Below are 12,472 nucleotides of genomic sequence, written 5' to 3' on the forward strand. Positions count from 1 at the left end.
AGGTGTCCCATGCGGCGCGCCAGATTCTCTGCTACCGCCGCACGCCGAGGCAGCAGCCGAAACCGTATTCAGCTGTTCGCGAAGTACGGCCAGCTTTCCTGCATCCGCACACAGCACAGACACATCCTGACCATCCTAGCAAGACTAACTACCTTCCTGATTTGTCTCCAATGGACACTGATGCGTTAATGAGCTATGCAGCTGGCGATTCAGTGAGCAACTAATGCGCTACAGACTGAGTGAATTTACTCTGAGAAAGACGCGAGATTGAACCTCTTAAACAGAAAATAAATATTCGCAGTCCTCTGCTAGAGGGCTTCGAATTGTAACGCGCTACATGGCGATGTATAACATAACTATGTAGGTGCGTGAGAAACAGCGTGCTGTATACGAGTTTCGACTACGAAGAATTCGTCCACATACGGGGTATGACAATGCCAGACCAGAAACGAGCTCTGCAACATCCGCAACAATCAATGCCTTAGGTTCACTGTTACTTTCCTGTTAAAGGTCCGCAGCCCGTGGCCTTGCGGCAGCGTTCTCGCTTCCCGCGCACAGGGTCCCGGGTTCGATTCCCTGCGGGGTCAGGGATTTTCCCTGCCTCGAGGTGACTGCGTGTTGTGTCGTCTTCAACATCATCATTCATCCCCATTACGGTCGGAGGAAGGCAATGGCAAACTACCTCCGCTAGGACCTTGCCTAGTCAGCGGTGCAGGTCTCCCGCATCGTCCCCTACACTCCTCGGAGTATGGGACCTCATCATCATCCTGTTAGAGATTTAGTAATTAAAGTGTCAGCTTTATGGCGATTGGTTGTAGCGCTTTCGAAAACATCTATATGTTGTTAGTGAGGGCTATATAAAAACTAATGAAACAAAACTTATTAAATTTGGAATTTCTGACATTCGTAATATTCTCCATCAAAACTTCCATATGATATTGCACAAAATTTCTGGAGGATGCTGACTGCTTAAGGTGGCGTTAAGTGCATGTTGCTCTCTGTCAGTGCACCAGTATATACTGCGCGAGATAATTTCCCTAACAGAGCGCATTTCATTCCCTTCATGCTGATGTAATTATTAAACGTTTTCGTTTTAAGTGTTGTTATTATTACTAATCTTTTGACTAGCTATTTTGTATCCAATCACATCGACATATCAGAACTGATAAGTGTGAAAATGTAAATGCTTGATGTGTGTACACTATGTGATCAAAAATATCGGGATAGCGGAATTAACCGTAGATGTTACGAGATACTGACCAGCCACTGTAAAAGGAAGCGGCGAGTATTGTGTTGTCAGTAGACAAGCAATAACAGCAGAATAGATCCATCAGGAGAGTACAGTTACCTCGAACGTGAGAAACAAGTCCATCCGGGACATTTCAACTCTTCTAAGACTGCTCAGGTCGACTGTTGGTAATGTGATTGTAAAATGGAAACGCAAAGGAATAACTGCTGCCAAACCAAGACCAGGGAGAGCTCGTGAGCTGATGAAAAGGAACCGTCGAACATTGCAGAGGGTCGTTGTGAAAAATCATATGAAATCAGCGGAAGGAATTACTCGTGAGTTCCGAAGTGTTACGGCAGTCCAGCCAGCACAATGATCATGGTGCATAGAAAGTTAAAAAGAGTGGGGTATAATGCACGAGTAGCTCCTCATAAGCCACACATTTCACAGAGAAACCACGATTGAGGTGGTATGAAGAATGACGCCAGGGGACAATTGGTAATTGGAAATCCGATGACAGCGTTTGGGTTTGGCCAATGCTTGGAGAACGTTAGGTGCCATCATATGTAGTGGCAACAGTGAAGTACAAAGGCGAAAGTGGTTCCGGGAGGTTACGGTAAGGCGGTGTTTTTCATGGTTAGGGTGTAGTCCCCTCATTGCTCTTAAGAAAATGGAAAATGCAGAAGGATAAGAACACATTTTAGACCATTGTGTTCTGCGTGCAGTAGAGGAACAGTTCTTGGACTATGCTTGTGTCAGCATGACATTGCACCTTGTTATAAAGTGTCACCTGTAAGGTAATGTTTTGTGGACAACAGCATTCCAGAAATGGACTGGTCTGCCCAGAATCCGGATCAGCTCCCAATGGAACACATTCGGGATGAATTATAACGGTTCCTTCGCACCAAATCCCAGCGTCAAACATCACTACCTTGTCTGATTTCGGCTCTTGAGGAATAATGGGCTGCTATTCCTCCGTAATCATTTAGAAATCTCATTGAAAGCGTCCCCAGCAAAGTTCAAGCCTTCGTAAAGATGAATGGTTGACGCACCCCAAGTTAATGTCCACTAATCGGTGCCCGGATGGTTTGGTCAGATAGTGTAGTTGCCTGTAACGGAAGGTCTCCAGCTCCTGCACATATCAGGCCAAAGAGACACGTAATTGAAGAAGGTAAAGTATTTTGGAATTATTGTCCTAAAATAACTCTGAAACCCCGCTAAACGACATTATCGTGAATTGTAGTGAAGACTTTCTCGACTGGTATATGACCCTCACTACCGTCCACTATTTTTGATAGCTCTGTAGTTCTCAGATAAGTCTGTCCAGTCGCAATCTGACGTGGGCTGTATCCGTCGTTCAGCAGGTCGTGCCACGAGAACGAGTTCCACTGCACGGACGGCAGCTGCCTCTCTCTCACCTGGAAGTGCGACCTGGAGTCCGACTGCCCCGACGGCTCCGACGAAGTCGACTGCCGTAAGTACCCTTCATGCGAGTTTATGTAGCGAGTGACATTGATTACTACATTAACATATCGTTGTTGGCGCATTCTCGCATATGACGTGACAAAAGCAACACTACGGTGGTGTATTATACAGTGCCACCGAGTTACTGTCTGTGTAGTGTTCGTAGTGCTGAGGAACAAGTACTGTTTTCTTGTCTTCTTACCTAACTGTGCACATGTCAGCTATAAAACGCTTTCCTTCGCATAAGAATTCGTAAATCAAATTCAGAAATAAGTTTCCGGAAACCACATCATCTTTTCAACAGACTTTGGGATTGTATGGTGGTGGAACTTAGGTGATATGACGCGTTTATAATCAAGGAAGTTGAAACCTGCTGGTGATCAAGGGAAGGCAGGAATCGGTTCCGATTCTGGACGGGGCCGTAATCAGTTACTATTGGTTGCCTTTTATAGTTACACACAATTTATTTTAAACCAGTAATTCCAGACTCAACAATAAATAAAAATACTACACGTTATTAATGAAGGAATAAACAACAGTGTAAATAATAGTGTTTTCAGTGAGATACAATTAAGCAAATCACCATTAATACAGATACAACAGATAATGTTTTAAAAGCAAGCAACTGTGATCTGGGCAGAAGGCCTTACACGCCAGGAATGGCAATAAATTAAGAATTATTTAAAATTCGCTGCAACTTACAAATTACAGGTACTGAAATATTAAAGACAAGTCGCCACAAACACAGCAGACGGCATCAGATGCCAGGAATGGCAGTAAACTGATCCAGACTGTGCTCCAGGAATCGACCTCTCAGAAGGTCCGGCAACAAACACTTCCGCGAGCGATGAGATAGGCACCCAAGAGTTGCATTTACTTCACAAGATGATAACTCAGACTAGTGGCAGTCTAATGAATGACTAATGATAATCTTGCTGAAGCTACTTGACGTCCGTTAAACCAAATGCAACGATGGAACAATACGCCAAAGCCGGAACCGGCGGTCTGCACTACGTCCAGAATACTGTGTTTAGAGCCCCCAGTACGAAAAACGAATCAGTACCACCAGAGGAATCACCAACCGGCCTACAATCAAGAAAGCTGTCAAAAACTACACGCCTTACCGGACAGCAGCGGCAAGGCGAGGAAATGTACACTGCCGTTACATACACTAACCCCAAGGGCAGGTAAGTGGGGCGTTAGCGGCCACCAGACAAGAAAATTTCTTCTAGTTGAACTTATCAAATTGTAACAAGTTGAACGCAGTAAACAGTAATAAGAAGTCGAGGAAAGTTAATCAGATTCGCCTTCCCCAAGCACTCCACTTGCTGCTCTTCGCCTCGGCGACACTACGAGCAGCAATACGAACCCAAGTCACTGGAGAAGCGCGGGATGTCACAATGGTGGAGGTTACTTTACTTGGATTGAAATGCACTCATCTTAAAGCTTGCTGGATCCGGTTTACGACGAAGTCGTGCACCCTCGTGACCACAGCCCTTCCATCCGGCAGCCCATGCGTTCCGCCAGCGGTCCCGGCGTGTTCTTGCACTGTGCGGACTTGGCTTCTCCTCAGTCCCCAACCGAAATCGCCACTCACACGACCCGACAAAACAACGACGTCGCCCCAAAGATAGGACAACAGTTACTACATATCGACAACCGCCGCTGCTGCCACTAGCGGACAGGCAATGCTTGCGAAACCGAGTGGCGCCAGTCAACACGAGAAGAAGCGAAACAATCGCAACCATGTCAACTAAACGATACCGTCTCGCCTCCAACAGAGGGCGGAAACCTACAAGCAGCTCGGCTCAGAAGTGCTAGACACCTCGGATGAATCTGTTCTATCTGGTCAATTCGCAAGTTGTGAAGTGGGTAGCTGTTTTATTACTCTGACCATTTTGTCCTTCCCTCCCTCTCTGTCATCGATCCGTCCATTTCTTCCAGTCCCTCTCTCTTCTCATTTCCTCCACTGCCTATCTCGGTCCGTCTCTTCCTCTTCCCTCTCTCTGCCCACTTCCTCCTTCCCCCTCTCTGTCTGCCCGTCTCGTCCTACCCCCTTCACTCTACACGTTATCACTCCCACCCCAGTAGGTGGTAGTGGTGGTTCTTAGCCCCATAGTATTTCTTTCCAGATCGTTCCAGGAGTTTGGGATGAACTTTTTATCCGGGGCTTTGCCCATGAACACACATTTAAAATTATTTAACATACGTTTGAAGTATTTCACAAGTATTTGTACACACATTTCATCTGCGTCTCTAGCAAATTTCACACTGCAGCTACATTTTCACGCAGCTCAATGTTTATGATCTCGTACCTCCTGAACTATGCATCATACACTGACATAATTTTGCAGGTACACCCAGTGGTATATATTTCTATGGTCTGCGGAATGTGTTGTAAATAGAATCAGTAATAAAGAAATAATAAATTTAAACGTCATGCATGAAACGGCAGTTTTTAACGCATCTCAGTATTTGACTTCATATCTCGTGAACTGTGTCATAGAATAATACATTTTTGTAGGTACATTCAGCGGCATATGTGGATACTTTCTGCCTAATGTATTGCAAATAGAGTTAGTATCAAATGACTCATAAATTAAAAAGTCGTACATGATGCGTCAGTTTTCACGCATCTCAGTGTTTATGACGTCGTATCTCTTGAACTATGTGTCACACAATGATATAATTTTGCAGGTACATTCAGTGGTATATGTGAATGCTGTCTGCAAAATGTTCTCGAATACAATTAGTAGTAAAGAAGTAATAAATTAAAACATCATGATTCATGCGAAAGTTTTACTGCTTAATAAATGCATCAAGCGACAAACGTAGTACCGGTAAGCGATAAACTTTTTTTCCGTTCATAATTTTGTGGGGTTGTGAGCGAAAAAACTTTCTAATGGTTTGAAATCCTGTGTGAAGTTCATTGCAAATCGCGGAGCGAATCCATTCTCGACTACTGGATGAATGAAGTATGGGTACTCACTTGTCGTGGGCTACACTGCTTTTTCACCTCCTACTCCAAACCCTTGGATCGGTGGATGGTTCTTACCACCACAGCGATTCTCTCCAGCCAGTGAGTGATATTCTACCAAGTTTGGCTGAAATACGTCCAGTGACTTAGCATGAGATGTGGAACATAGATGAGGAGTTCGAGTGTGGGCTGCAATTATCAAATGACAGCGAAACTGCTAATCGATTAATGTCGGCCCGATTTACGCTGGGAAAGTAATATTCGTTCCAATGTTGGCCACCAGGTGCAAATTAGGAGCTGTACAGTGTTTGTATACCAGTATGACAACCACACTATCATTTGACAAACCATAACGTGACCGAACAGTAAGACTTTCGAGAAGAGACCGTGAGCTGTTAGTGCAACTGTCGTATATGAACGGCAGCAGTTACAGTGTTGCACTGAGAAAGTATCGCCGACTGAAAGGTCCTAGGAGAGGCCTGATGTCATTAACCTGTTTAAAGAATGTGATAAGCAAATTCGAAAGCACGGGCAAGTTTGGTGCATCACCTACAATAGGAAGCTATTGAGGAGGTTGCTGTTGCTGTGACATGCAGCACCTGCCCCGGGTAGTGCTAGTGCTGTTGCAGTGTCACGAGAATTGTCCACCCCATGGTCAACAGTACTGAGAGATTTGAGGTCTATTTTAAACTGGTACATGTACAACATCCAGACTGTGAAGCACCTCAAACCTCATGATCCGCAGCAGCGGTCTGAATCTGCTTTTCGGTTTCTGGTACAGATCGGATATGGTGACATGTTTGCAAAAACAGACATAATGTCTGATGGGATAGCAGCAACCAGTGATTGTATAATGTTACTTATAATCCGTCTTGATTGCAAATTTTTTTTTATTCATATGACTGGTTTCGGTTCATTCAGAAACATCTACAGATCTGATATTTCAGTTACAGGAGTAACCCGTCCAAATCCAGCAACTTTCACATGTGAAGCAGCATGTGAAAGTTGCTGGATTTGGACGGGTTACTCCGCAGCATGTGAAAGTTGCTGGATTTGGACGGGTTACTCCTGTAACTGAAATATCAGATCTGAAGATGGTTCTGAATGAACCGAAACCGGTCATATGAATAAAAAAAAAATTTGCAATCAAGACAGATTATAAGTAACATGGTGACATGTGGTCGGCCAATATTCTGTGGAGTGACGAGGCACATATTACACTAAAGAGAGCAGTGCTTACACAGTACTGCCGATTTTGGGATACTTATAAACAGCTTGTTTTGCACGAGGAGCTACTGCACACGCCGTATGTGACATGTGGCGTATATTCACAAGCATGTTTACTCTCGGTCCTTCTTCTTTGAAGAGAATACTCTCGGAGGGCTTGCCAGCTGTACCGCGACGAGATCTCCTTGTACAGCATGCGATCCCCGATTTGGAAGAGCGCAGCTGTGTGGAAGCCACTGTTTTCATGCAATATGGGGCAACATCTCTTGTAGCTCCCCCAGTGGAAGATCTCTTTAATGCAACCTTCCACGAACGTGATATGCCCTGACGTTTTCCAGATGCATGTCTTGCAAGATCATCTGATCTAAATGGATGTGACTTTTGGCTCTGGGGATATCTAAAAGAAAGCATTTACCAGGGACACGTTCAATCTCCTCCTGATCTGAAGACCAGTATACAGGAACACGTTGCTCAGATTCCACCGGCACTGCTGCGAGCAATTTTTGATCATATCATTTTACAGATGCAGCACCTAGTTGACGTCTCCGGTGCTCATACTGAACAAATTCTGTAAGCGGTGGTTAATAATAAAATCAACATTATGTCTGTCTCACGTTTTTGACCTTCCCTGCCCACGTCCCGTTCCTAATCTATTACATATGGACACATTTAACATTTCTATACGTCTTTCTTGCATTCACAGCGCCAGATTTGAACCTGGCGGGCAAAACTTGAACTAACTTTTTCCTGCGTAAATCGGCTCCGTATAAACACCTACCGTATTCCGCTACCATATGATTATTACAGCACACCGTGGTCCTCTGTAAGTAGCATCACTTCCATTATAACTACCTGGTACATCCATTTTTACACTGAACCGTCAAAGAAATTGTTATATGCATACGTATTCAAATACAGACGTACATAAAGAGTCAGAATACGGCACTGCGGTTGGAGACGCCTATACATAAGTGTCTGGCGCAATTATTAGCTCAGTCACTGCTGCTACAATGGCAGGTTATCAAGATTTAAGTAAGCTTGAATGTGGTGTTATAGTCGGCGCACGAGCGATAAGACACAGTATCTCCGATGTAGCGATGAAATGGGAATTTTCTCGTAAGACCATTTCACGAGTGTACCGTGAATATCAGGAATCCGATATAATATCAAATCAGGTTAAGAAATAGTATTTTGTGATGACGGAGAGTTCTGTTAATAAAATGCGATGGTTCACGACATCGCAAACTGTTGTAAAGTGTCTCGAAACATCTTCTGAAATATCGTTTGTTTCGTACCCATCTTCTGTATCTTCCAAGTTGATTTTCTGAGGTGTGTAGCTTTGTCATGTCAACATCACCCGATTTAATTCGACTACATTCCAATATCCTCGTTCTGCTTTAGTTGATGTTCATCTTATATCCTCCTTTCAAGACACTATCCATTCCGTTCAACTGCTCTTCCAAGTCCTTTGCTGTCTCTGACAGTATTACAATGTCATCGGCGAACCCCAAAGTTTTTATTTCTTCTCCATGGATTTTAATACCTACTCCAAATTTTTCTTTTGTGTCCTTCATTGCTTGCTCAATATACAGATTGAATAACATCGGGGAGAGGCTACAACCCTGTCTCACTCCCTTCCCAGCCACTGCTTCCCTTTCGTGTCCCTAGACTCTTATAACTGCCATCTGGTTTCTGTACAAATTGTAAATAGCCTTTCGCTCCCTGTATTTTACCCCTGCCACTTTCAGAATTTGAAAGAGATTATTAAAGTCAATATTGTCAAAAGCTTTCTCTAAGTCTGCAAATGCTAGAAACGTAGGTTTGGCTTTCCTTAATCTAGCTTCTAAGATAAGTCGTAGGGACAGTATTGCCTCACGTGTTCCAATATGTTACGGAATCCAAATTGATCTTCCCCGAGGTCGGTCTCTACTAGTTTTTTCATTCGTCTGTAAAGAATTCGTGTTAGTATTTCGCAGCCGTGACTTATCAAACTGATAGTTCGGTAATTTTCGCATTTGTCAACACCTGCTTTCTTTCAGATTGGAATTATTATTTTCTTCGTGAAGTCTGAGGGTATTTCGCCTGTCTCATACATCTTGCTCACGAGACGGTAGAGTATTGTCAGGACTGGCTCTCTTAAGGCTGTCAGTAGTTCTAATGGAATGTTGTCTACTCCCGGGGCCTTGTTTCGATTCAGGGTGTTCAGTGCTCTGTCAAACTCTTCACGCAGTATCATATCTCCCATTTCATCTTCATCTACATCCTCTTCCATTTCCATAATATTGTCCTCAAGTACATCGCCCTTGTATAGACCCTCTATATACTCCTTCCACCTTTCTGCTTTCCCTTCTTTACTTAGAACTGGGTTGCCATCTGAGCTCTTGATATTGATACAAGTGGTTCTCTTTTCTCCAAAGGCCTCTTTAATTTTCCTGTAGGCAGTATCTATCTTATCCCTAGTGAGATAAGCCTCTACATCCGTACATCTGTCCTCTAGCCATCCCTGCTTAGCCATTTTGCACTTCCTGTCGATCTCATTTTTGAGACGTTTGTATTCCTTTTTGCCTGTTTCATTTACTATATTTTTATATTTTCTCCTTTCATCAATTAAATTCAATATCTCTTCTGTTACCCAAGGATGTCTACTAGCCCTCGTCTTATTACCTACTTGATCCTCTGCTGCCTTCACTACTTCATCCCTCAGAGCTACCCATTCTTCTTCTACTGTATTTCTTTCCCCATTCCTGTCAATTGTTCCCTTATGCTCTCCCTGAAACTCTGTACAACCTCTGGTTTCGTCAGTTTATCCAGGTCCCATCTCCTTAAATTCCCACCTTTTTGCAGTTTCTGCAGTTTTAATCTACACTTCATAGCCAATAGATTGTGGTCAGAGTCCACATCTGCCCCTGGAAATGTCTTACAATTTAAAATCTGGTTCCTAAATCTCTGTCTTACGATTATATAATCTATCTGATACCTTCTAGTAACGCCAGGATTCTTCCACGTATACAACCTTCTTTTATGATTCTTGAACCAAGTGATAGCTATGATTAAGTTATGCTCTGTGCAAAATTCTACCAAACGGCTTCCTCTTTCATTTCTTACCCCCAATCCATATTCACCTACACTGTTTCCTCCTCTCCGTTTTCCTACTCTCCAATTCCAGTCACCCATGACTATTAAATTTTCGTCTCCCTTCACTACCTAAATAATTTCTTCTATCTCATCATACATTTCTTCAATTTCTTCGTCATCTGCAGAGCTAGTTGGCATATAAACTTGTAACACTGTAGTAGGCGTGGGCTTCGTGTCTATCTTGGCCACAATAATGCGTTCACTATGCTGTTTGTAGTAGCTTACCCGCTCTCCTATTTTTTTATTCATTATTAAACCTACTCCTGCATTACCCCTATTTGATTTTGTGTTTATAACCCTGTATTCGCCTAACCAAAAGTCTTGTTCCTCCTGCCACCGAACTTCACTAATTCCCACTATATCTAACTTTAACCTATTCATTTCCCCTTTTTAAATTTTCTAACCTACCTGCCCGATTAAGGGATCTGACATTCCACGCTCCGATCCGTAGAACGCCAGTTTTCTTTCTCCTGATAACGACGTGCTCTTGAGTAGTCCCCGCCCGGAGATCCGAATGGGGGACTATTTTACCTCCGGAATATTTTACCCTAGAGGATGCCATCATTTTTTAACCATACAGTAAAGTTGCATGCTCTCGGGAAAAATTACGGCTGTAGTTTCCCCTTGCTTTCAGCAGTTCGCAGTACCAGTATAGCAAGGCCGTTTTGGTTATTGTTACAAGACCAGATCAGTCAATCATCCAGACTGTTGCCCCTGCAACTACTGAAAAGGCTGCTGCCCCTCTTCAGGAACCACACGTTTGTCTGGCCTCTCAACAGATACCCCTCCGTTGTGGTTGCACCTACGGTATGGCTATCTGTATCGCTGAGGCACGCAAGCCTCCCCACCAACGGCAAGGTCCATGGTTCATGGGGGAAGTCCGAGGTGGAAGTCCGAGGTGTCTACGTCAGGGCTGTCAAGTGTGACAGCCATGGATGGTCTCTCCGACCTCTCCAAATAGTGGAGCTCCGCCGAACCGCCATCTGATGATCTTATCAGATATCTTATCAGATAAACAATCATCCCGTCACCTTATCAATGTTTTCTAATTGTTCTTGTCTTCATCTCATGCGCATCAGTTTCCTTGTTTTCCCGCTTTCCCACATTCCAGGATTCACTTCCACACAACGCTGTGCTCCAAACAACTGCCTTCTTTACCTGTGTCAGTCTGCTTTTAATGTCTTCCTTGTTTCGTCCGCCATGTTGCTTACGAGGGAAAGAAGCCATTCAATTGTCAGCTTCGTGATCCCCGATTTTAATGTTCAGTTTATCGCTAATGACGTTTCTTCTACTCCTCATTTGTTCCTTCCATTTACTCTATAGTGTGTACCCACTAGACTGCTCATTCAATTTATCAGGTTGTACAATTCGTCTTCGCTTTCACTCAGAATAGCAATGTCATCAGATATCCTTTCACCCTGAATTGCAATCCCACTCCTAGTCTTTACTTTTATGTATGTTATTGTTTCTTCGATGTACAGATTGAACAGTATGGCCGAAAGATGACACACCAGATTTTACCATTTGTAATCTGAGCATTTCATTCATTGCCTTCCACTTTTATTTGCTCTTTTGATTCCTATACACTCATACGTATTGTGCAAGTGGATATATGTATGTATGTTCCACATCTGCTAGACTACTGGACCGATTTCAACCAAAATTGGTACACATACTCTTACTGTCTGGAAAGAATCCCTGCGTGAATAAGAACTACGTATCTCTCAGAGGGCTGGGTGGGAGTGAAAAAGCACTGTAACTCACGGTGCGAAAATAGCCGGAATATGTTTATTGAGTATTTGACAATGACAGCACTTAGTGACTTGCAGTAATCTTAACATACGAGGGTTGCCCAGAAAATAACGTACCGCATTTTTTTCCTTCAGTAATTCTTTATTGAACATAATGAGAATTACACACATGAAACAATGGTGTTTTATCTACACACCCTATTTTTCCAGGTAAACTCCATCCCGCTCTATGGCCTTCCTCCAGCGCAAAACAAATGCGTGTATGCCCTGTAGGCTCCAATCCTTCTCCTGTTTGTGGAGCCAGTGCTTCACTGTGTGAATCACCTCCTCATCCTCCTCAAAATGTCTTCCACAAATGGCATCCTTTAATGGCCCAAACAAGTGGAAGTCCGAGGTGTCTAGGTCAGGGCGGTCAAGTGTGACAGCCATGGATGGTCTCCCCGACCACTCCAATAGTAGAGCCCCACCGAACCGCCTTCTGATGATGGGTCAAATTGCTCTAAGCACTATGGGACTTAACAGAGGTCATCAGCCCCTAGAACTTAAGAACTACTTAAACCTAAGGACATCACACATCCATGCCCACGGCAGGATTCGAACCTGCGACCGTAGAGGTCGCATGGTTCCAAACAATGGTGTGGGGCTTGTGAAGTTTGACTGATATGGGACCCCTGATAAGTCTAGATACAA

The 12,472-nt window shown here is 43.7% G+C and overlaps 1 protein-coding gene across 1 annotated transcript in view; it reads left to right on the forward strand.

Annotated features, from left to right (window-relative positions):
• The window catches only part of LOC126252420 (low-density lipoprotein receptor-related protein 4), an 827,262-nt gene that overhangs the window by 547,478 nt on the left and 267,312 nt on the right, over positions 1 to 12,472 (forward strand). Inside the window, exon 7 of the mRNA XM_049953310.1 lies at positions 2,590 to 2,702. Within this exon, the coding sequence (XP_049809267.1) occupies positions 2,590 to 2,702 (113 nt within the window). The remainder of the gene's footprint in view (positions 1 to 2,589; positions 2,703 to 12,472) is intronic.

Source organism: Schistocerca nitens, chromosome 4 (genome assembly GCF_023898315.1).
Source record: "Schistocerca nitens isolate TAMUIC-IGC-003100 chromosome 4, iqSchNite1.1, whole genome shotgun sequence".
Taxonomy (NCBI): domain Eukaryota; kingdom Metazoa; phylum Arthropoda; class Insecta; order Orthoptera; family Acrididae; genus Schistocerca; species Schistocerca nitens.